The sequence below is a fragment of the Populus trichocarpa genome, chromosome 13, assembly GCF_000002775.5.
Source record: "Populus trichocarpa isolate Nisqually-1 chromosome 13, P.trichocarpa_v4.1, whole genome shotgun sequence".
Lineage (NCBI taxonomy): Eukaryota > Viridiplantae > Streptophyta > Magnoliopsida > Malpighiales > Salicaceae > Populus > Populus trichocarpa.
Genome location: NC_037297.2, coordinates 10,188,714 through 10,214,658, shown reverse-complemented (window position 1 = coordinate 10,214,658; position 25,945 = coordinate 10,188,714). Strand labels below are relative to the sequence as shown.

At 31.1% G+C, this 25,945-nt stretch overlaps 2 protein-coding genes, 1 long non-coding RNA gene and 1 other non-coding gene across 8 annotated transcripts; 1 reads left to right on the top strand and 3 right to left on the bottom strand.

Moving 5' to 3' along the window:
- Positions 1 to 597: 597 nt before the first annotated feature.
- Positions 598 to 25,227, bottom strand: LOC127904187 (uncharacterized). The gene is made up of 3 exons (XR_008057099.1): positions 25,099 to 25,227; positions 24,806 to 24,960; positions 598 to 862 (listed from the first exon to the last, which is right to left on the bottom strand). It is a non-coding gene; the product is annotated as an uncharacterized LOC127904187 (long non-coding RNA).
- LOC18110872 (uncharacterized) lies at positions 7,382 to 8,017 on the top strand. Its single transcript, XR_008057098.1, has 2 exons — positions 7,382 to 7,669; positions 7,759 to 8,017. It is a non-coding gene; the product is annotated as an uncharacterized LOC18110872 (transcript).
- Positions 9,300 to 11,485, bottom strand: LOC18110820 (DNA-directed RNA polymerase 2B, chloroplastic/mitochondrial-like). 4 transcript variants are annotated; one of them, XM_052446417.1, is made up of 5 exons: positions 11,161 to 11,485; positions 10,790 to 10,837; positions 10,025 to 10,247; positions 9,634 to 9,935; positions 9,300 to 9,386 (listed from the first exon to the last, which is right to left on the bottom strand). In XM_052446417.1, the coding sequence occupies exons 1-4, from the start codon at positions 11,175 to 11,177 to the stop codon at positions 9,873 to 9,875; spliced, it is 351 nt and encodes a 116-aa protein (XP_052302377.1). In that variant the 5' UTR covers positions 11,178 to 11,485; the 3' UTR covers positions 9,300 to 9,386; positions 9,634 to 9,872. The 4 variants fall into 4 exon arrangements, 1 of the variants encoding a protein (XP_052302377.1); XR_008057095.1 differs by lacking the exon at positions 10,790 to 10,837 and having other exon boundaries at positions 9,302 to 9,386; positions 9,634 to 9,700; positions 9,798 to 9,935; XR_008057096.1 differs by lacking the exon at positions 10,790 to 10,837 and having other exon boundaries at positions 10,025 to 10,264.
- LOC18110817 (TMV resistance protein N) lies at positions 13,261 to 25,134 on the bottom strand. 2 transcript variants are annotated; one of them, XM_052446413.1, is made up of 7 exons: positions 25,120 to 25,134; positions 21,369 to 21,982; positions 18,557 to 19,649; positions 18,168 to 18,443; positions 17,036 to 18,073; positions 16,021 to 16,949; positions 13,261 to 13,765 (listed from the first exon to the last, which is right to left on the bottom strand). In XM_052446413.1, exons 2-7 carry the CDS (start codon positions 21,878 to 21,880, stop codon positions 13,453 to 13,455), a joined length of 4,161 nt encoding a protein of 1,386 aa, XP_052302373.1. In that variant the 5' UTR covers positions 21,881 to 21,982; positions 25,120 to 25,134; the 3' UTR covers positions 13,261 to 13,452. The 2 variants fall into 2 exon arrangements, with proteins under 2 accessions (XP_052302373.1, XP_024439350.1); XM_024583582.2 differs by lacking the exon at positions 25,120 to 25,134 and adding an exon at positions 22,158 to 22,356.
- Positions 25,228 to 25,945: the final 718 nt, after the last annotated feature.

Here is a 25,945-nt window from a genome sequence, read left to right as displayed (position 1 = left end):
ATCTCGGGACTAGATCTGCGACTCTGGTGACAGGGAAGACATTGGCCATCCATTGATGGTACGACGAAGAAAAAGCTAAAGAAGTCTTATATGAAGAAGCTGCTTCTTTGCTTGTAACGATAAAATGGGCAGATGGTTGTGATATAATATATAGAGAAGATAACAAACAGACACCACAGTTCAGTTGGTCAAAATCAGGAAACCAAAAACCTTGATAAAGTCTGCAAAAAAGCAAAAGTCGTTCAAATATTTTAAATTATATTTATCTTTCAGTTTTTCTTGATTTAGTCTTCACTTTACATCAATATTATATTCTAACATTTATTTTTGTATATAATTCTTGATATCACATGCATCAATTCTTCTATTAACAATAAAAAAAAATACATGTAGGCTTCGATCTATCTATAGTAAAACATCATGGTCTTTTATTTCTTTATTAATTTTAATCTTCATTAATAATAATAATAATAATAATAATAATAATAATAATGTTATTATTAATTAATAATGTTATTATTAATTAATAATGTTTAATAAACTAGTGCTTGTATAACAAAACTGAATCCAACCTCTTCGATAATGTAGCCACCATAACTTAATTGAGCACTAAGTGCAAACCCAATATCTGTTTATTCTTCTGGTATCTTAGTAACCAACTTCCAAAGCCCTTTTCTTTCTTTTTATTCCACTGACTTCGAATTTTTGCCGGTTGCTTTAGGTCAAGAACTCGTACCGGTAAGTTTCCTGGATTTTCTTACGGATCTTTTTCTTACACTGTAAAGAAGATGGAGTTTCGGTGGAGAAAAAGCAAAAAGAGAAATGAAAGGGATATCGAACGCGCACTGGGCAGCAGAGGCACCTTCCTGTCAAGAGCAGCGGTTGGGCCACACACATCACAATTGAGGTTTGCAGGCTTCTTTCTTCTTCTTGTTCTGTTTTTAAAGAGAGAAACAAATGCCAACTGTAAATAAAGATATGTTAGCTAACGGGTGTGTATACTTTCTCCTTGCTTTTTGGTTTTTTTCAACATAGAAATGTAAAAATAGTATTTTAATAGGAAAAAAAGGTATTCTAGCTATTCAAATAGCTATGCTGCAATGACTTCAAATTATAAATTGGATGACAAAATTTAACAATGAAATGCATAATAAAATATAATCTATAATAAATATCATATTAATATCTTTGTTTTAAATATTTATATAATTTTGCTGGTCTAGTAGGATCGGAAAGACCCTTTAATGTATAAATTATTGTTGTTTAAAACAATATATTTAGTCTAAAAGTTAGAAAATATTTTTGTTTTAAATATTTATACTAATTAACAAAAAGCTAAAACATGCAGTGAAATCACTGGTTAGAAAAAAAAAAATGTTCACCTCTATGGCATGCACGGCGTTGTTTGTAATGCTTCCTGTTTTTTTTTTTTTCTCTCTTTTTTCTGGATCATCAATTCCCAATTGATTTGGATGAACACACTATGTATATGGATTGTGTTGCTCTTGCTATTTTGATCATCAATTTCCAATTTCAAGCTGGAACATGTACAATTCTACTTAGCAAATATAACTTGCTTTGCTGAATCAAATTTTTTTTTTTTTTGCTATGAACATGCTTTCATGATGAAGTCCGATGCTTAAAAAATTATTTTTTAAAAGAAAAAAATATAATAATATTCTAAAAAGAGATACTCTGAAATTATATATGCAGTAAAAAATAAAGATTGTGAACCTCTGTTCTGAAGGTTTCATTGTGTATTTATAGCCTAGAAGTCTTGTTCTTTTATGAAGAGACTTTGATAACATTTAATGATGAATAAATATCTCTTATATCTATATTAATATTTGATGGAAATATAATGGGTTTTTGAAGTATTTTTATACACCTAAAAGATATAGAAAAATTAAAGTTTAAGATATCAAATATAGTTAATGCTCATAGAGGATGAGTTATTCCCATAAATTAGATCCAAGGAAGGATAGTCATTATCTTGGATATGCCCAAAGAAGGAAGGTCATTCCACACTACCAGACCTAGCATGTCCGGGACTTGACACATTGTCAAGTTCAATGTGCCCAGCTTTGGCTAGCGCCAAACATGACATGTTTTCATTGGGCATGTTTATATTCTTGAAAATCTAAACTTATAAATCTTTCTTGAATTTTTATAAAAATATACAAATAAAATCTTAATTCATCACTTTCAAACTCTGCTCTTGGATGTTCATTGTTCTCCTTGGATCCACACATTCTTTGATTGATGTATGAATATAGTATCCTCTCTTTTTTCTGTCGTGATGGAAATAGTCGCACACAAGATGCCTTTTAGATGTTCAAAATTTGACTACAGCATTCTTTTTTTTTTGTCTTTTTATATATTTAGGTCTCCATCTCAATTTACACATCATTTTTAATTTTTTACCATCAACATTATTCATGGTTTACTTGCATGCTTTGTTTTGAGTTTTGATTATGATTGATGAATTGCTTGCTTTAATGAGATCTAAGTACTCTCCATGTAACAAAATAAAAGAAGAAATCCATGACCTATATTGCTTTTTTTTTTACCCCCTTTTTCAAATAGAGGAAAAAAGTTTGAAAATTGTTGCTTTTTCTTCTTTTTAGATATTGAAACATATAAAGATTTGATATTTGAGGGTTTTGTTCTGGTTTTAGGAGTTGCTTGGAGTTCTTGAAAATGGGCATTTTCTTGCATTGATGGATGTCTGCTGCACATTTGTTTATGGCTTTTTATTCATAAAAGCCTTATGTAATGTTGAATTAATATGCATATCAAAACATTAAAAAAAAGAGAGGAGAATATGCTTTCTTTAGTGTATTTTTTTAGATAGTTTTAATATGTTGTGAAAAATAAATTTTTAAAAATAAAAATAAAAATAAAATATTAAAAAGGAATTATTACTATAATAACCAACTGATTCTATATCAAATATATATACACTTTGATTGAAAGCTTTTTTGTCGACTTAGATTCTTCGTAATCTGCAAAAGTTTGCTTGGATTACTTTGATATTTATTTATGCTGATACAAACAAGCTCATCAATAAATAGTTTATGCGCGCGCTCTTGTCTAGACTTTACCTTTGTTTTTTCTCGGTTTCGTTGCGTCCAAATACCGTAATTTATTCACAAGATTCGCTCTTTATGATTGTTTTTTTTTTCTCTCATTTGAAATGACTAATCTTGAACCTTTTTTAATAGGCTGTCAAAGAAGCATAGAGACGGGATTAGGGTTCTATATAGAGGCACTTATAGCTTGTGATGGGGAAATCATCTATGACCAGATCTGGAGAAGGGTTCCTTCACTCTAGAAGATGAGTGGCAATGGTTAATTTTGTAGTTTCGTAGAACCCTTTCTTGATCAATTGGTTTCCGTTAGCCAATGCTATACTGTGGGGATGATTCCTACTATGTTTTCTAAGCGATGCTTCGATAGCTAGAAAATCGAGGGCCACCATCCATAGGTATCCAAAATGCCATTTTCAATCATTTTCAGCATAAAAACCTCAAACCCATCCTAATAGTTTCTATAGACCCATTTTTAACTTCAAAATCAACTCTAATCCACTTTAAATAGTTTTAAATTGAAATTAAAGTTTCGAAACAAAATACATATATATTATTACCTATCATACTCACCTCTAAAACTCAACCACTTCAATACATGATAACCTAACTAGCAACTTCACAGCAAGTGAGATCAAATATTATTTTTTCTAGTAAAAAAAATATAAGGGTTGTTAATGTTTTTCTAGTGTATAAAAAAACTAACTATGAATTAAAAATTTGACATGTATATTTAATTAAATAAATCGATAATCATATGCGCTGATAAATATTAAAAAGAGTTGTTGACAATAATTAAATATTAAATCAAAAAATTAGAAGATAAATGCAATTTAAAATATTTGATCTCGTATTGCGGGGAAATAAATTGGTAATCTTTCCGGCCAAATTATGTGGTTTGAAAGTGAGGTTTCAATCTCTTGAACCCAAAAAAATTTATTTTTTGTTTGTTATTTTTCACTTGAAAATACCTAATAAACAACCCCACAATTCTTAGTAAATCCATATCAAACATCAAAACAACTTTTAACCGATCAAAAAACTAAAAAATCATTCAATTCAAAAAAAACTTTCAAACTTCGATTTACTTTTCTTTTTTTTTATAAGATGAAGAGTGCAAACCACAAGGAAACTAATCTCGGCACAAGTGAAACCCATTATTACTAAGAAATTTTTTTTTTTGTCGAATTGTGGCCAACCTTTCTCTTTCTCTCTCCTCAACCAGAACCTAAAATGCTCAAACTAAAGGAACAAAAGTAAAAATATATAAAGAAAAAGGGACAAAAGTGCATTATTTTTCTCATTGTTATACATTATTTTTCTCATGTGTGTTTGTTAACTTAGTTGCCAGAGAGTTCCCTGTCCCATGAAAAACTTATTTTCTAGGAGTTCATGAATTCCACAAGCCTAACCCAACTTAAAAAATTCCAAAATTCATTACACCAGTTGTGGAAAGACCTAGGTTTAATTTGAAGTTTTTTCAACTTCATCAATAACATCTCCTGTTGGAACTTGAACAAAAACTAGTTTAGTTACTTTTCTTTCCTAGTTCGCTTCATTTATGATAGCTTAGAAATGACATGACAAGGGAGAGGTAACGATCTCCCCCACTACAGGAGCACCATCTCCTTCGACAAATCATTCATTACATGAAATTGTTCACTAAAGTTATAATTCTAGCCACATAAAAATAACTTCGACCTTTGTGTTAACAGGTGACACTACAACTAACTACATTGTATGCACCACTGAGTACTCCAATTTCCTCAAGGAACATAGTACAATGAATTGTAGAAAAAAAGGTATGAGAACAGTCATAAGCCAAACCCACCTAGAACTTTAAAGATCTAAGTATAAACATAAGTTCCATGTCCCCATTCTTCAACCTCCTGCCAAAAAAAAATGTTAGCAAGTATAAACGTTGATGAAATATCCGGTCGGCGTTTAGTAATTTTGTGGTCGTGATAGAGATTGTGGGCACATTAAATGATTGTTAGTGTTTGGTTTTTCGTAAGATAAAATATAAGGGAAAATATGCATATGTTTTTTCTGTTTTAGTTTAGTTTAGTTATTTCTTTTTAATGTGAATTGATCACAGTGTTAATTTTGTGCTTTTATGAGTTAATTTAATCTTCTATTTAATTTCTAAAATGATCAATTATATTTGAGGGAAAAGAATTAATCACTGGTAGGCCTTAATCTTATTTATTCTTTTTATTTTTTTAGTCCTTTTAAATTATTAATCCATTTCTTATTTTTATGAATTTTTGTTTAACATAGAAGAGAATATCTCAAAATTAATAACCAAAAGTATAGCATTAGTGAGGAAAGGGCTAACGATATGGATGGACTAATAGAAGAATAGTTGGATTAATAAATCTCAAAGATGAGAGGCCTTATTAAAACAAAATCAATAAAAGATTGATCTTAAGAAAATTATATAATTAACTGAGATTAAAAAAAAAAACATTAAATTAAATCCAAAAAACATTCCTCGCCACTACAACCCTTCATTTTCACAGCTCCATCCTGGTAACAAAATATAAAATGTTTTTTTAAAAAAAAAACAATTATTAAAAATTTAATTAAATCCCAAACACAATTTCAACCATCAGATTCCTCTATCATCAAACCATTTTTTTTTATAAAAATTTAAATAGTAAATAAAAAATTTTCAAAACAATGGATTCTTTTTAATTATCCAAAAACAAGAGAAATTGGGTTAGTGAGTTGTGAGGGGTTAATGAGTTTGAGGGATCGTATAGTATACTATTGATTTTGTCTTTGAAAGTTTTTGAGTCCAATCATTATACTATTATTTTGTCCATACCATTGATCTCTCCGTGGCTAACAATGTTATTTGCCCAATTACTTTAAAATATTCTTTGGAATATACTTTTATACTTAAAAAAATAATAAAAAATAAAGAATTGATTAAGAGTTAAAAAAAGGCTTTAAAAAACAAATAAAAAAGATAAAACCAAAAAAATAAAATTGAAACCAACAAGTCCATCCAATTTTTTCTTTCCTTCATTTATAATTACATGTTTATTAATTAAAAATTATGCAACAAAAATTTAATTATGAGATCGAGTAAAATAAAAATAAAAAACACAGTATAGAATATAGATAATTATATATACATAAAAGTCCTCGGCATTGCAACTACTACATCAGCGGCATCACCCTCTTTGGGATCTTGATTTTCATCGGATTAGCACACAACACATCAAGTTGGCTGGAAAGGACTGCCAAGGTACTGTGATTCTGAATAATTATTTTGCTATGCATCAAATAATTGTGGCTGCAGCTGATAATCCACCTGGTTTGACGTCAAATGATAATTCACATCGTTTTTTGATGAATTGTGCTGCAAGTGGTAGCCGACTTGGTTAACCGAGTAGGCTGTGGACCAAGGAGATCAATTTCCAGGAAATCCATTTCATTTGATTGGGGTTCCTTCAGACCAAGGATATATGCTGTGGACCAAGGAGATCAATTTCCAAGAAATCCATTTCATTTAATTGGGGTTCCTGTTCATAGTCAGGGGGTGAAAGCGAATGCAACCATGTGCCTGATGTGATTGTAATTTTGTTTTCATTATTAATTATACGGACTTTAAAATTAATTATTACATAAATTATTAGTAGTTGTAAAATTTATGAAACTTGAAGTGATAAGAGATAACTAATTAAAGTTAAAGGCAAGATAATTATTAAGAGAGTTTAATGTCCTATTCATTTCATTAAAACATAATCCGAAATAAACTAAAAATCAATTCAACCAGTTTAATTAGATTCATTTAAAATCAAGAAACCAAACAGCTTGATAAGACCTGGAAAAAGCAAAGAGATAATTTGATATTAAGAATAATCTAATTAAAGGAAGTTTACTTTTCAAAAATAAAAATGAGATGAAACAATTACAAACATGTAATATAATTTCAATTCACAAAAAAAAAAGGGTCATCTCAGTGGAACAACATAAAAAAGCATGATCAATGTTAATTTTTCAAAAGCTTCAATGTAGAAAAATCTATAGAATAATAAATAATAATGGGAATATAATAAAAATAACTAGTCTATGACTTGATCTAGTTCAATCAGTTTTAAAATTTTAAATATTTTTTTATTTTTTAATTAGTTTATTTAGTTTTTTTTTTCATACAAAAGAAAGAACAAAAAAAAGGTCTGCTCAGTGGGACAGCATAAAAAAGCAAAAGAAAAATTTGGTCAAAAGTGCATAAATGAATTGACACAAACATGGGTAAATTCAGGGGTTTTGCGTTGTGTCGGTGTCGGTGGTGGAAACAGTTTTTGGTGCTTGTAAATCTGCTCAAGACTTGTATAGAGCATCACTTTTGAGTTGTGTACGGTGATCTTTGTGATATCAATCCATTAATATATGTTCTTTAATTTTACACATGAATATGTGGTGCAGCAGTTATTTGTTTAATCATTTTCTGAGACTAATTCATGCCTCATCAACTGTTACAGGTGCTAGATGTGTGGCTACTTTACTGCATGAGATGAAGCGTCGTGGCAGGGACTGTCGCTTCGGGGTGGTGTCAATGTGCATAGGTATTCTTCTTCTCCCTCTCTCTCTGGGTGCGTGGAGTGTTGCTGGAAACGTATGCTTATGGCTAACTGCTGTCACTAATTAAATGCAGGCACAGGAATGGGAGCTGCTGCTGTTTTTGAAAGGGGGGGATGGCTGTGATGAGCTATGCAACGGCGGTCGGAAAGTCGAAAGCAACAATCTCTTATCCAGGGATTCACTATAGTCGTATTTGATGGGCACATCGCAGAAGCTTCCAATAAATGCAGTTTGGAGTTATTTTATTATTCATAATAATAAAGTGTAACAAGGTGGCTCTATATTCAGTTAAACAAATAGAACGCAGAAGGTGATAAATGTTAATATTTAAATCTTCCAAATTTAAATATAAGGATCTAAAATTAATTTTAGTGGGGACTATGCTAATGTGCCTCCTGCAACTTGATGATGATTGAGTGAAAGAGCCAAGACCCACTATAAACTCGCTAGAAAACAAAGTGCTCTTTCCCAATATAAGGATCAATTCATGAAATGGTTTTCGTCTGATGCTAGATCTGATCAAATAAAGATATTCAGAGTGCAATCACTGGTTTAAATCTTTTCTTTTTGTAGATAGAAAGTGTGTCCAGGAATCTTAGTCCTAATGGGCAATTTACAACCAAAAGCACCAGGGAGCTTATCAGATTTAAAGGCAATAGGTTGAATGGCAGAAGCTGCTATAGAGGCCTCTTCATATTCCAAAGCATGTGTAGTTTTTCCAATGAGGATTGTGATCACCTATTCATGAAAAACTTAACCAAAGTCCATGAAAAACAATAAGGTTCAAAAATCTCAGTTTGACTGCAGAGATCCGTCTGCGTCATTTCTCCCATGTAATCATGTGTTGTCCCCGTGCGCTTCTGGCACATTTGAAATTTGAAATAAATACCTGTATCCGAATCATCACCTAAAGAAACTAAACTACTTCAATCAAGTTCTCTATATACTATCCCAATCCTAAATTAACTACATGTCTGACTTCACATGAAAACAACAATTCGATACTCTTGTCTTTTCTTGCGCTAAAATAATCCACCATAGCATCCTTGTAGAAAACCTAACACTTTTTCTTTCTCTATATTTTATCTCTAACTGCCAATCATTCTTTTCCATGAAGTATACCTCTCCCTTTAACATCAAAAACATTATAATAAAGAATTCCACAGCAATCCCTAAATTCTCCTGCCTGTGGCAATAATGTTAATTTTACCGTATTAGACGTGGTTGTGATTAGGAAATGCTCTTTAATGTTTAAAGACAGTGTTCTCTGTTTTGTTGAGAATCCTAGACAAACCCTTCCATCTCATATCTCACATTCAACAATGTTTTCAATAAACACCTGTAAGACAATTAGTTTCCCTTCCAATGGAGATTACAGAAATGGAGAGGCAGAGCCTTGAAATATGCTGGAATGTTAATTTCAATTAAATGAAATTGGGATTGGAATTCCAGTCTTTATAATCAGAGATTCATCCCTTCATCTATTATACCATTTTAAGCATTTAACTTGACATGAAAATTGAAAACAGCTCCAGGCATCAAGCAGAAGTAACCAAAACACTATGTTAATATTTCTGAACTTGGAATAAAATTAAAACAAGACAATCGTGGCAAAACTGTAAATATAAACAAGTTAACATACCCTCTCCATCTAAGTGGTGGCACCAACATTGGCATATAAGGAATCACCATGTGCCTAGCCTGTTTGGAGAAACAACGTTTTTATGACTTCTTGTGCAAGAAAAAAGAATGAAAGACAAACATCTGCAGCTTAAGAGGCACCATGGAAATTGCCTGCAAATCTTATCTGTTTCAGCTCTAAAATCTAGAAACTAACCTATCTGCTGTGAAAGTATATGGCACCCCAACACAAGTTCATGTCATAAAGGATGATAAAATATGAAAACTAGATATCACTAGAAGAATAAAATATGACAGGGTTACTCACAGTTTTCTCTAGGCCTTTGAGGACTAATGGGTCACATTGAATAACACCATATTTTTTTGCGCCCTTCCTGTTTAAGAAAAGGCCATTGTGCATCAGTTAGAAGCAATTACAAGGAAGAAAAGATAAATTGAGCTCATCGAGTCAATTAAAGAATGACCCCATACTTATTTTCATACGACACAGTTCGGAACGTATGTACAAATGCAGGTCGAGGTTCAGATGGACTATCAGCTAACTGATCACAGGGAGGCTGTATATAAGCTGTTTGTAACAGCAAGCAATTCAATTAGACGGCTTCCAACCTTCAAAGTGCAAGGACAGAAATCAAATTTGCACACGATACATTTGCTCAAGAAAATTAGCCTTTATCAATGATTACAAGCATACAAACCTTAGCCCTAGCATCTGCATTCCATGGTTTTGAATCATCCTTCCCCTTCACAATCTTCGTCACAGCTGGCAGCTTTTGTTTTTTAATCAAATCAGTAACCTTTTTTCTTAGGTTTTCTTGTTCCTTCATGACAACAGGGGATTCACCTTCTACACCATTCTTGCTGTCATTAGCCTTTTTCCTTTTTCTTCCTTGTTTTCTCCAAGATATTGTGTATTCTAATCTGTTTCATCACAGAAACTGTTACAGATTCAGTCCTCAGTTCAAAGAAAGAGAACAAGACTGAAGAGTTAGGAGGTCCAAAACATGGATTAAGAATGGTATACTTAAATATCTCTGCATTCTAAAGTCCTTTTTTTCTTAAAAAAAAAGGAAAAGAAAAGAGGAAGGAACTCCCATAGTCAGAAGAGACAGTAGAGCAAAGTGTCACGCGTGCCTTTAAAGTCTAAACTAAGTAAAAAACTTAAACAAAGGCACAAACAAGAACACACATAATTGAAATGATAAAGATAATTTCTATCCCCAACAGGGAAATGCATAGTGAAACAATGTCCAAACATGAGATGAGCTCTGACAAAGGAAAGTTCAAATGTCACTCTTATGAGTCCACCATGTCCATGCTTTGAAGAAATTGTAGCTCAAAAAAGAAAGGCGTAATAGAATATTCACCTTAATAAGGCCCGTGATATGAAAAGTTTGATACATAATGACAAAATTGTAAAAACTTAGTATCTAAAGGATCTTACACTACATTGTTTTTCCTACCTGCATTTAGTGTCCTCCCTGGAACTATGAACAGCAGAAGAACTTGGACTCAAAGAAAAAACTAATAATATATAAAAAAGAAATCCAGAAAAACCCCATTCAACATTCGACAAAACTTTACGGAACGTAACTTCAAAATCTAATTTCCAGGCACTACTAGCTCCATAGCTGATTTTTATCTGATAATTGTACATAGTAACTTTCATCTTTCGTCCTAGTTCATCACCTCAGATGAAGGTTGTCTAAAAATAAATTTAAGAAACTTTATGTTTTCCCTTATCTTTCAATATTTTTATACGGGCACTCATTATCCTGTCTACAAATCAAACCGCAAGTAAAAGTAAGCAAATAAAACATTAAAAATTACTTACCTCCTGCTCAATTGCATCACCAATCATACAAGCAGCAGTCCCAACTCTTGCACATCCATGTTCCCCACCTGTCATTACCATTGCTGCGAGTTGATGCATTGCAATAACAGACATCTTGTCAGCTGGCAACAGATCAAAATACGGAGCATAACCCTGCCTACTCTTCCCCGTTCTAATCAACTCTTCAACAGATCACACATATCCTTCAAAAGCTCCTTATATTCTTTCGTTGCCAGTTCCCATGCTTCCGCCTCAATCTTCACTTGCCTTCTCCTTAAGACCCTATGCTTCCTTGACCCTATTCCAGGGTTAGCATGTAGCCTCCTCCTAAAGTTGGGCCAATTTGAAATAACAAAGAAAAATAATTTTAGCATATAATTTTATTAATCTTTGTTGTTTGTAATTTGCAGAGCATAATTAGGAATGTAGAATTAAATTTTATTATTTTTGTTACAAACGAAGCAAGTCCAATTTTGGAGTAAGTGATTATATATATTAATATTTATGTGTTTATATAGTTGTAAATATAAAGCTATTAATAATAAAAATTGTTGGTGCCAATCACTAAAGAAATACCTTCCGAAATTCATATTCTATTTAAAAGCATGCCTACCAAAGCGACAATTTGTCAGGCTTATACAAAAAAAAATTGTTACTAAATTAATTTTTTTTATTAGAGTAAAGATATTTTGAATTTATATTTACATGTATGTTGTGTTTGTTTAGTATATATATATAACTAAAAAATAAAAGGAAATATATAAAATCCAAAACATAAATTATATATCCATATATTTTCTCTGTTTTTATTTTTTTAAAATAATAATCAAACACCATTTTTTATTGAATTTAAAAATAGTGAGTGAAGTTGGAGCAATCCAACCACAAATATAGAGGAAGAAAAAACATTCAGCTTATTTACAAATCATTTTCAAAAGAAGGAAAATTGAAGGACTCTGTTTCTGGCAAATTGAGAATAACTGAGGATTTATTCATTGTATGTTAATTCAAGAATAACTGAGAATTTGGCAAATTGAATCCAAGATGTTCACCAAAGATATAACCTAAAATTACTACCAGCAAACTTTAATTTCCAATATTGCAGGGTTTTGACAGCAGCTAGCTAACAAACACTTTTTACGTAAAAGTAACAAATTAAAGATGCCGCCTTTCCTCCTGATTTGATCTGATACGTTGTCGGTATTTAGAGTTTATGTTTATTTTTGTATTTTAAAAATATTTTTTAAAAAAATTAAGTTTTTTATTTATTTTAGATTAAGGTTTTTTAGTATTTTTATATTATTTTAATGTATTGTTATTAAAAAAATTTTAAAATAAAAAAAATATTATTTTAATAAATTTTTAAATGAAAATTATTTTAAAAAAAATCTGTTACCAACTCTTAAAATAAAGAATTGTGAGAATTGTTTAGAATGATTAGAATGCATACATATAGCTTGGTCGCATGTAAGATCAATTTTCATGTATTTTGAATGTAAAATGTTTTTAGTTGATATTAGAGAATAATATAAATTATATTTTGAAATTTTATTTAATAGTTTAAGCTACCGAGTTAAATTATATCAGAGTCTTGATGACTAAAAGATCATGAGTTCAAATCTCATCATTCTTATTTATTTAATAAAAATTAAACACAACATAATGTGGCTTTAAGCAAATTCAAGTCCAAAATACTTTCACTTGAGAGGGGTGTTAGAGAATAATATAAATAATATTGTGAGACATCACCTAACAATTTAAGCTATTGGATTGAATTGATTATTTGACAGTTAGGAGAAATTAGTTTTAAAACGTAGTTATTGTATTTAAATTTTAATCAAAAACTAAATTAATGAGTTAAGATTTTGTTGAAAAATATTTTTTTGCATGAATATTAATTATAACATGAAATATTAAAATACTTAAAATTAATTATAGATAAATAAAAAATTAATTTCAAAGAATTCTGAATGAAATTGATGAAAAAAAATCATATTGATATGAAATTATTGGTTTTATCTTTTAGAAATATATATTGTTTTTAATTTAAATGTAACACATACACCCAAAACCAGAGTTAAAAAAATAGGCAGACTGGCGATTCCAAAATAATGGTTGAAATTTTCCAGAGCACGGGCTTTCCGCTTTGTAAAAGTTTTAATATGGAAACAATCCTTCCATCCGCAAACATGGGATTATCATAAATTTAAGAAGAAAATCCATACATAGTAAAAAGTGAATCTAATTACCCCAAACCAAAACCATGAGCAAAAACTGACGAAGATCTTCAAGCTAAAGCAAGTTAATTCCTGACCAAAACCAAGGGAGCTGCTGCTGTAGCTGCTGCTGCTGGAGCAGGTGCTGCAGCTGCTGTAGCCCCTGCTGCTGCCGCCGCTGGAGCTGCTGCTGCCGCCGCTGCTGCTGCCTCAGCACCGGCTGGAGCACCTGCTGCTGCCGGAGCAGCTCCTCGTCGAGCTGCTGCTGCCGCCACCATGTCTGCTGCCACTGCTGCTGGAGCTGCTGCTCCTCGAGCATTAGCTTATGCTCGAGCAGCTGCAGCTGCTGGTGCTGCTGGAGCAGCTGCTGCAGTTTAGGTATAGTCAAACTGTACATGGAATCGATGTTACATGTTTTGTTGGGTGTTAAAAAAAAAGTTTAATAAAAAATTAACAAATAGATTTTTCAACATGTTTTTGTATTTAAAAAATTCTAAGTGAAAATAAAAAAAAATATGCATAAATATAATCAAATAAATCAAGAATTATGTGTGTTAATAAGTAAAAAAAAAAAAACAACCATAAACTATAACTAAAAATAAAAGTGGAAAAATCAAGAAACAAGTATAGATTAAAATATTTAATTTTGAAAGAAGAGATATTTACGCGATTGTATTTACTAAATTTATTATTTAAAACAAGTTTTTTATTCAATCAAACGATAATAAAAATAGATATACACATTAAATTGATTGAATAAAATAAAATAAAATAAAATAAATAATATGCAAGGCTGCACATATTAGAAATATTATTTGAAAATAAAAATTTTTATTTTCAAGAATAAAGTTTATCTATACAAAAGATTAAAAAAATTATAAATGAATCAGAAAAATTTTCTCAAAAATTAAATACATAACTAAAAAATAACCATCATTTCAAAGAGGATCTCTAAACAACATAAAAAAGAGAACGGATGGTAATCTAAATATAATTTAAAAAAAAACATATAAAAGAAAAAAAAGCAAAAGCCAAGCGTTGATGGGACTAGTAAGTCAAGCCAATCCAATTGCTGCATTTTGTTAGGGCCCACACCCACTAACCCTTTTTTTTTTTGCAAGATGTTTGTGAAAAAAAATAAGATGATGCTCTTTTATAGATCAAATATTTTTTTCTCTTACACAAAAGTTGTGCAAGCATGTTTTTTTATGCAATTTTATACATAAAAAAATTTAAAAATTCAAATGTGTTAATAACATAACATTTATACAGTTATATTTTTTGAATTTATTTATTAAAATTAATATTTTTATTCAATCAAATGATATTAAAAAAAAACACACATATTAAATTGATTAAATAAAATAAAAATAGAAAAAAATATTATGCAAGATTGTTGTCCATATTATGTTATCTGAAAATAAATATTTTTTATTTTTTAAAATAAAATTCTTTTATACAAAAAGATTAAAAAAATTATTTATGAATCATAATAAATTTTTCAAAAATTAAATACGAACAGCAACATAAAAAAATCTATCCAAAAATAAATAAATAAACAAAAAAATAATCACAAATGAGGAATATTAATTAAAACATAAATTTAAAAATATTTTAAAAAAGATATATAAAAAATATCAGAAAAAAAAAAAACATTGTTTAGTTGTTGTGGCTTAACTCGTTAAATCCGTGATTTGGAGTATGAATTCAACCGGGTTCAATATTGTTTTCCCTTTAAATTCGTATTCAACCTTTAATAAAAAAAAAAATTAAACATGTGACCCAGATCATAAACTCAACCAGACTCTATATTATTTTCTCTTAAATTTATACTCAACCTTTAAAAACAAACACATACAACACTATTAAAAAAAACAATTTATATTAAAAAAGATTAAATAAACAAAACAAATCACATATTAGTGATATTAATTGAAAAATAAATTGAAAATTATCTAAAAAGGGATATATAAAAAAAGATATCAGTAAATAAAAAACAACATTAGAAAAAAAAAATAATTATCCAGTTATTGTGGCTTAACTCGTTAAACTCGTAACTCAGTTCATGAACTCAACTGGGTTCAATATTTTTTTCCTTAAACCTTAAAAAAAATTAAATATATGACCCGGATCATGAATTCAATGAGGTTCAATAATTTTTTTTTCTTAAATTTATATTCAACTTTAAAAAAAATTCAAAAGTTAAAAATGCACAACATCATGAAAAGATGAATCTTTATAAAAAAAACCTCAACCGGGTTGAAATTTTTTTTTCTTAAATTTATACTCAACTATTAAAAAAAAACTCGTGATCTAGATTATATACTCAACCGATTCAATATTTTTTTCCCTTTGAATTTATAACAAACCTAAAAAAAAATAAAGTAAACAATATCTTCCACATTAAAACATGTAAGTTTAATCCAGACCATAAATCCAATGAGTTTAATATTAATTTTTCTGAAATTCATAATCTACCTTGAAAAAAAAAGTTTCACGGTGTTTTTCCCATGAAAAAAACAAGAAAAAAAAACAGATTTGTTAACATTAAGTTCTGAAAGTCGATATTCCAGCATTCCTAGTTTCATTTACTTGAAGTGGTTGATAAGTCGAGCTACACACACAAAAAAGAAGTAATTATTACCTTTTCGATCCAGATGAAATTTCAACTTCATTGAGAATATTCCTCCATCTTTGCACCTTCTCCTCGTTTTCCCTGAGATTTTCTTCATTCTTATCAAAGACAATTGTGTAACTCTCTGTTTGATCATCTATCTTTGATTGTTCGACATCACAAGAAACTGGAAACACAGTGTCCGATCTCATCTCATCCACGAATCCGACAATCTTGACAAGTTCTTCAAAGCACCAATGTAAAGAAGCACAATCTCTTGCAAATATAATAACTGACAGCCCTGATTCTTCAATGGCCTTAAAGAGTCTTGATCTAATTGCCATTACTTTCTCTGGTTCCATCTCGACTGGGACAATGAATCTCTGGGCTAGATTTGACTTTAAAGGTCTACGACTAGTGTCTGCAATCTCAGGGAAAACAGTGGCCTTCCATTGATGGTCCGACGAAGAAAAAGTTAAAGAAGCTCTAAATGAAGAAGCTGCTTCTTTGCTTGTAACAATAAAATGGGCAGAAGATGGTTGTGGTGTAATATATACAGAAGATAACAAACAGACACCACAGTTCTTCACCTTTACTCCAGGCTGGAAAGAATGAAATGACAACTCAATGTTGCTATAGGATTCATGCTTCCATTCTTTAAGCTCTTTAAGATGATCAAAAGATAGATAGAATAGCCAAATATGATCTGACAGAACTTGGATATAGTTACAACTAATACACATCGGCGAAGGATAATTCTCTCTTCCATTGGCTTTGAAATGACAAAAAAGAGAAGGACTTTCACCATTTGCACTAAATGCAACACATGCAACAAACCCCATGCTCCAACTAGGCACTTGCACACTAATTGAAGATCCCATACTTTGATGGTTAAACCAGCCTGGAATTTCATTTCCTGGAATAGCGATACCAAATCCAGGTCTTGGATTAGACAAACCCTGTACCATGAAAAACAAAAATGTTAGATAGATAGAGGGAGAGGGAGAGAGATACAAAAAGGTTGGGGGTATGATTAAGAGAATACCTCGAGGTATCTTTCAAGCATCGTCAACCCCATGCTGTCTTCGCCATTATGATTGTACAATTCCCAGCAGTTAAGACATATGAACTCTGATCTTTTGGAACTGCTTAGCTCTGTCGGATTTGGAATTTCTTTTAGGCGTATACAACCGTTCAAATTTAATGTTTGAACTTTTGATGGAACCTCAGGCAATGATTCAAGCATCGTGCAATCCTCCAAGGCAAGCATTTCAAGTCCAGAAAGCTGATTTATGCTCCTAGGCAGACTAACAAAGTTATTCCGGCTCAGATCTAAAGACTTCAATGAAGATAAGCAGCCAATATCTTCAGGAAGTGCCCCTTCTCTTAGATTGCAAGCACATAAATCCAGTACTTCTAAAGAACACAGACCCGACAAAGAAGGCAACCTTTGATCCGTGAGACTCTCAGCTATTCTTTTGCATCCATCAAAAGATAATACTTTAAGATTCTTTAAAAGAAAAATGGATGCTGGCGGTTGTCTTATTGAAGTTCCACTTACATCAAACTCCTCCAAACTTTCAACTTTCCCCAAATTCTCTGGTATATTTTCAAGTTCAGAGCAGCCAAACAAATCAAGTTTTTTAAGGGATTTCAAGCAACCTATGCTACTCGGAATGCTTTTAAGGTTCTTACAGGTTTTCATGCTCAATACTTCTAAGCCAATCAAATGATGAATTGATGAAGACAGTTCTTCAATACCTGTCCCATCCAAACGAAGCACCATCAAACAGTTCATGTTTCCTACTATATCTGGAAACTTCTCAAGTTTTGAGCATCCATCAAGAATGCAAACTTTAAGTGATTCCATTTCAAGGTTGCTTGGAAGAATCCTAACACTTTCGCAATCCATAAGATTCACATATTGAAGCTTCTTGTGATATCCGAGTGATGGATGGACCTCAGACAAACTTGTACAACCTTCAAGAATCAGACTCTCGAGATTTGGAATTCCAGTAAAATCTGGAGTCTTGGTCAGGTGTAGTGAGTTGCTGAGATTGATGACTTTCAAATTAAAAGCACTCTGCAATCAGGCAGGGGAGAAGAAATTTGGACACTACTATATATAGGAAAACGATAAAAAGAAATACAAAGGCTTTTAAATTAGTTGATCTCACCTTACACCCATACCATAATTGATCAAGATTACTGTTAGCCATGTGAAGTTCAACTAGCTCATCCACCTGTAAACCAGCTGGCAATGATTTTGAAGGGTAAGAATGCCATTCAAGAAAAAGCAACTTATTGGAAAGATTTTCAGGTCCTTCAGAAAGCTGCACGTTGTCGATTTTGAGCAATCTTAGTCTGCTCATTTTAGAGAAGGCTTTCATGTTCCATTGTGCCTCTTTTATTCCAGGCATGTCAAAGAATATGGCTTCTATTTTTTCTTTTCCCTGTCAACCAAAACAGAATATAAGTAAAAAAACAAATACAAATTAGAGATGGAGCATAAATTAAAATAAATTTTATGAAATCTTATGAATAGCGTTCTCTATCAGCTACTCACTGTGTTGTCCATCAGTGCAAGGCAGACATCCTCGTATGTCCACAATCTACTGCGCCTTCCAGGCTCTTCAGGGGATTCACAACGAACAATTTCCTTACCCATTATCTGTAATAAATTATGCATCCAAACTTGATCCCGAGAGACACTTATGAGAGATCTCTCAATAAGAACTGGTATTCCAATACCTGCATGGAATCCACGGCTTTGAAGTATCCTTGTTATTCGATCAATTTTAAACCCCTTCAGGAAACATGCAATGTCTAAAAATATCTTCTTATCTGATTCATGGAGGCCATCAAAACTAACACGAAGCACATCAATAATTCTGCCGTCAGGAATCTCATTCATTCTATTAATTGCACCTCTCCATTCAGGGATACTTCTGTCATACAAAAATGAACCTATAACTTCAAGAGCCAGTGGAAGGCCATTAGCATAACCCACAACTTGCTTGGATAGTTCCACAAAATCTTCAGCAGGGTGGTCATTTTTGAAAGCTTTCTGGCTAAATAACATAAGAGCATCATCATCATTCAATTTCTCAGCCTCATAAATTCTATTATTATTATTTCCAGTTACCACTTTTTTGTCTCTGCTAGTTATGATAATTCTGCTCCCTGGACCAAACCATCCAGGTTCCTCAGCCAAGAATTCTAGTTGTTCTTTGTCATCTACATCATCAAGGATAAGAAGAATCTTTTTAAGTCGTAACCTCCGCTTTATCATCTCAATCCCTCTAGAAGAATCCCATACAGAAGCACGTTCCATTAAGATTTCAGAAAGAAGTTGTTCCTGCAAACGACGTCGTCCATCTTTCTCAGCAAAAACTTCTCTGACATTTGCTAAGAAACAGCTGCCTTCAAATTGCCAACGAATCCTATCATATACTACCCGTGCAACAGTCGTCTTACCTATGCCACCCATTCCACAGATCCCTATGAAGATTGCTTTGCATACTTCTTCACGTATATAGCCATTTAATACATCTACACGAGAATCTATTCCAACTAATTTTTTGCTAATTGTTGGCAGAGTGACGCTTAGTTTGTACGATATGTATTCAACAATTATTTTAATTGATTCCGATTCATTCCTGCATAGGAGGGTGCAAAACATTAATCATGCGGTGTGCAGAAATCAAATCAGATAGTGATAAGAGGAAAATAAACATTAGCATATTTTAGCTCGAAAATGTATGGTTGTTAGCCGGAAATTAATACACCAACCTTTGAGAAAGATAGGGCCCTGATAAGAATGATTATGTTGTAAATTAATTTCCCAGACTAACATAAGTTTAATTGGTTCACGCACCTTGAGATACACATGTATCACATATGCTTTTCTTCTCTATTTAATCTTTTATTTGGTCTTTTAATTTTTATACAATCTTAATATTAATTTCAATATAATGATCATTTCATTAATATAAACTTATTTTTTAGCGATCGTTTGAAATAAATATTAACTTTTGTTCATATATTTTTTTTATCAAAATAATAAATGAAATAATTGGAATTAAAATTAACTAAATATAAAAATTGAGGGACCAACCCAACAAAAAAAGATAGGAAGATTTTTTTGACATGTGAGACCTGTATGTGTCAAGTGTGCGCGTGTGCGCGTGTGTGTATATATATATTATCTGTCATGCCTTCAAAACTGAACCATACAAAGTAAGCTATTAAAAATACTAAATAACCCTTCAAAAATTATAAAATGATAAGTTGCCACTTGAAAACTTCACTTCAATGTGTAGTTCTTTAACCAGATTTTTAGCTGCAGGGTTGTATTATTTTTTTCTAACCTTTAAAATATAATAATATTTGAAAGTAAAAAATTCAATACATACTAGAAAAACACTTTAAAAATATTAAGAAAAAAAACAGAAAAATAAAAAATAAAGGATAAAATCGCAAAAAATAAATCTCACATTAAATAAATAGTAATAAAAAAATAAGAATCAAATCTAATTAATTAAAAATTAAAAAGGTATAAAATTAAAAATAAATTTCAATTATATAAAATAATTCATATAAAAAAATATCAATTAAAAGAAAATAAATCAAATATATATATAAAAAAATAAATAGAAAAGCTGCTGTAAAATTTTAGAATGTTGCGTGAGGAAACAGAAAAGAAAAAAAAAATCATCTAACATCAAACCCGAAGGAATTACTCCACACGTGCCACTCAGGGAGGTAGATCATGTCGTGGTGAATCAGAAAACATCAATGAAGGTCTTTTTTAGGTGTCGGAAACAATTGCTCGTGCTGCTCGCTTGTATGTTCTATAGATAAGCCAACCACTTCTTCTTTTTTTTTTTTTTATCACAAAAAATAAAGTACGAATAAGCCTGGGGTGATACTAAAAGTGTCTTTGTAACATTGACTTTTTCTAAAGATGCCTCAATAAATTCAATTTAGATAATTGAAATTTTATGATTCGATCTATTAAATAATAGAAATTAGCAAAAAGTTCAAGAATTTTTTTAATTTGTTTTCAATTTTTATTTTATAAAAACTGTGACAATTGAGATTTGAGACGTGCTCCTCTTTTATTTTAAAAGTCAAAATTAAAGAAAAAATAGGTTGATCATAGACAAAAGGGTCGTTAAAAAGCTGTTTAATGAATCAAAAATATATACTAATAATTATTTACTCAAGAATTAGTTTTGATATTCTTGTTGTATTGTGATTATTTCGATATTTAATCACACGTTTAAATTGAAAAACATTGAAAAAAAAAGCTATGATCATCATTGAAACAATACAGGGAGGATTTGAGAATAAGAATAAGTAGATAGATGATTTACCTATTCCGTATGTCCCAGCCAGATAGATTGGCCACCATAGAGAGACAATCTTTCCAGTTCCGGACCTTCTCCAAGTTTTCCTTGAAATTTTGTTCATGCTCAACGAAGGCTCTCTCATATTGCCCTTTCTGCTCGGCTACCTCTGAGGGATCCACATCATAAAAAACTGGCAGAACACTTTGCCCCATCTCTTTCATGCACTGAACAATCTTGACAAGTTCATCCAAGCACCATGGTGAAGAAGCGTAATCTTTTGAAAATATAATGACAGAAAACCTTGATTCTTCGATGGCCTTCCAGAGAGCAGGTTCGATGGTCTTTCCTCTCTCGAGCTCCCTATCATCCATGTACACATCGATGCCTCTCTGTTTCAGATTAGAATATAGATGACTAGTAAAGTTGTCCCGGGTGTCTTTGCCTCTAAAACTAAGGAACACATCATGCATATATAGTGGAGGAGGAGAAGATGAAGATGAAGATGAGGTTATTCCTTTCACGCTGGTGGAAGCCATGAAAATCCCTATAGCGATAAACTAGTACCGATCCCTTCTGGCCTCAACTTGCTCGCTTGGTTCAGCAATTGCTTTCCACGCTATTTTGTATAAGGCCTGCTCCTGTGCTCAAACATGAAACAGAAGGTAAGATCAAGAAATTTGGCAATTAAATCTACCAACTAGTAATTTCAAGCTGGAACAAGTACAATTCTACTTAGAAATCAGAAAACACCAAATTTCTACGAGTATTTCACGAATCTAGACGAAACAAACCTTGTGTTTAATTTCTACTTACGTGTTGGCTAAAGAGGCACAAGATCCAGCCAAGCCCAATATTTTTTCTTCTTCTAGTATCTTAGTAACCAACTTCCAAAGCCCTTTTCTTTCTTTTTATTCCAATGACTTCGAATTTTTTCCGGTTTCTTGAGGTCAAGAACTCGTACTGGTAAGTTTCCAATGATTTTCTTACGGATCTTCCTGTCAAGAGCAGGGCCACACAATTGAGTGATTCATATTTTTTAATGAATTATCAAGTCCATATTATTTAACATAAATATTTTTGCATTCCAAGAACTTTCCAACAAAATTTTAAAACTGACCGTGAAAAAAACACCATAAACCGTGCATTAATAAGTTCCAAGGTGAATCACAAAAATCGTGCGAAGTACTGTAAAATTGTAAGAATTATTTAAAAGTTTGGCGATTTTATAGGAACATGTTCTAATACATATAACGCCCTTAATTATTGTCTAGATAAAAATAGTTAAAATGAAAATAATAAGAATTTATAGAAATATTTTTAAGAAAATAAACTCAAAAACAAAATTAAATTAAATAATCATGTTTATTTCTCTAATCTTTAAAGTTTTTCCTATGACTATCTTTTTCAAAAAGTAAATTAGGACATTTTAGATACAATAAAAAGTTTCTATGATATTTTTTTAAAAAGGAGAAATTACTTGATCATTGTGTAGTTTAGTTATTTTATCTTTATTTTTTCAGAAATTATATTTTATGATGACAATTTATGTCCTCCCTAACACACGTAATAATTTATATATAAAATTATTATTATTTTAAAAAATATCAACAAAAAACATTTAATAATTTACAAAATTATTATTATTTTCAAACTAATAATTATAAAGCTCTTATATTAAATATTATAAATTTTACATTGATTTTTTTTATAAAAAAAAAACTGAGCCACCACCCTCTTAACCGAGTCTAATTATCTAAAACTCAAAGGTCATGTTTTCAAAATTGAACATTCATCCCTCATCACCGTGAGTCAAACTATAACTCCATTCTTAAATACAATTAATGAAAATTATGGGTAGACTTTTTGATATAGTTGAAAGCCGTACAAGGATAACTTTTTTATTAAAACACGAAGAACCCTAAGATCTTATTTTTATTTCTGAAATAACGAATTGATAACTTTTGTCCTCTGGATATTTACAAGTCTTTATATAGGCGTGAAATTGACCTTAACATGGTAAGAAAATTATTATCCTAAAACAAAACGGAAAGATAGCTAAGAATCCAAAAAAAAAATATAAAATCCAAAAAAATTCAAAAAAAATAAATTAAATCAAACAGTATCTTGGTTGCACGGTCTCGGAGAAAAAATTCACCAAACCAGGAACAATAATTTTTTGAAAAAAAAATCTAGAAAAAACCAAAAACCAATTCAAAACAAACTGGTCCAGTTTGGTCAAAATCAGGAAACCAAATACCTTGAAAAAGTCTGCAAAATAGCAAAGGGATGATTTGATATATCAGCAAGGATAATCAAAGAAAAAAAAGATTAAAGCATGCAAAACAAAATAGCCAAGAAAAAACTATCTAACTAAAGGAAGTTTACTTTTCAAAAATAAAATAAAAATAAAAATAAAAATAAGATGAACCAATTATAAGCATCTAATCTAATTTCAATTCACATAAAAGAGCATAAGAGATCATCTCAGTGGGACAGCATAAAAAAGCAAAAGAAAAATTTAGTCAAAAGTGCATGAATTATGAAAGTTAATTTCTTGGTTACAAGAGATCAAATATTTTAAATTATATTTATCTTTCAGTTTTTCAACATGTTGCACGGTCTCGGAGAAAATAGGCTGTGGACCAAGGAGATCAATTTCCAGGAAATCCATTTCATTTAATTAGGGTTCCTGCAGACCAAGGAGATCAATTTCCAGGAAATCCATTTCATAGTCAGGGGATGAATGCGAATGCAACGCCATGTGCCTGATGTGATTGCAATTTTGAGGTAGTTGGGTGGTTGAAGTTAAAGCCAAAGGGATTACCAGGGGTGTTCATGTTCCGGATCGATCCAATTTAGATCTAAGAAATTCACCAAACCAGGAACAATAATTTTTTGAAAAAACCAAGAATCAATTCAAAACAAACTCGTTCAGTTGGTCAAAATCAGGAAACCAAATACCTTGATAAAGTCTGCAAAAAAGCAAAAGTCGTTCAAATATTTTAAATTATATTTATCTTTCAGTTTTTCTTGATTTAGTCTTCACTTTACATCAATTTTATATTCTAACATTTATTTTTGTATATAATTCTTGATATCACATGCATCAATTCTTCTATTAACAATAAAAAAAAATACATGTAGGCTTCGATCTATCTATAGTAAAACATCATGGTCTTTTATTTCTTTATTAATTTTAATCTGGAACACTAAGTGCAAACCCAATATTTCTTCTTCTTCTGGTATCTTAGTAACCAACTTCGAAAGCCCTTTTCTTTCTTTTTATTCCAATGACTTCGAATTGTTTCCGGTTACTTTAGGTCAAGAACTCGTACCGGTAAGTTTCCTGGATTTTCTTACGGATCTTTTTCTTACACTGTAAAGAAGATGGAGTTTCGGTGGAGAAAAAGCAAAAAGAGAAATGAAAGGGATATCGAACGCGCATTGGGCAGCAGAGGCACCTTCCTGTCAAGAGCAGGGGTTATATTATTTTTGGACTTCTTTTGTCTCTTTCCCTTTGTTGCCTTCCTATAGCGATAAATTAGTACCGATCCTTCTAGCCTCAACTAGCTAAGCTTGGTTCAGAAATTGCTTTCCACGCTATTTTGTGTAAGGCCTGCTCTTGTGATCAAACACGAAACAGAAGGTAAGATCAAGAAATTTGGCAATTAAATCTACCAAATAGCAATTTCAAGCTGGAACATGTACAATTCTACGTATAAATCAGAAAGCACCAAATTTCTACAAGTATTACACGAATCTAGACGAAACAAACCGTGGGGTAAGTGTTGGCTAAAGAGGCACAAGATCCAGCCAGGCTCAATATTTTTTCTTCTTCTGGTATCTTAGTAACATACTTCCAAAGCCCTCACAACTTTTTTTTATTCCAATGACTTCGAATTTTTTCCGGTTCCTTTAGGTCAAGAACTCGTAGTGGTAAGTTTCCAATGATTTTCTTACGGATCTTACACTGTAAAGAAGATGGAGTTTCGGTGGAGAAAAAGTAGAGAAAGAAATGAAAGGGATATCGAACGCGCATTGGGCAGTAGAGCCGGGGTTGGGCCACACACATCACAATTGAGTTGATTCATGTTTTGTAATGAATTCTCAAGTCAAGCATCTATTTTTAAAAAGTAAATAAGGACATTTTACATACAATAAAAAGTAATTAAGTTGATCCTTGATCATTATATGTATAGTTTTATCATTTTATTTCTATTTTTTTTAAGAAATTATGATTTATGATAACATATTATGTCCTCACTCGTATGTAAAAAAAATCAATAAAAAATATTTAATTATATACAAATCATTCGGTTTATTCATGATATGTCGATTGTCGACACTACTTTTACAGAAGGGCCTTATTGAAAGACTCAATTTCTTTAAAAACTTGTGCCCTTGTAAGCTTAGTTTTTTGGATCTTTAGAGTCTATTCGATATTTAGTGCATGCTTAGTATATCATGGTGCAAAGTTATTTTTAAAAGTGTTTTTTTTAATGTATTAAAATATTTTTTAGTTTTTTTTTAATATTAGTACATTAAAATTATTGAAAAATATTAAAAAGACATTAATTTAATGCTTTTATAAGGCAAACACA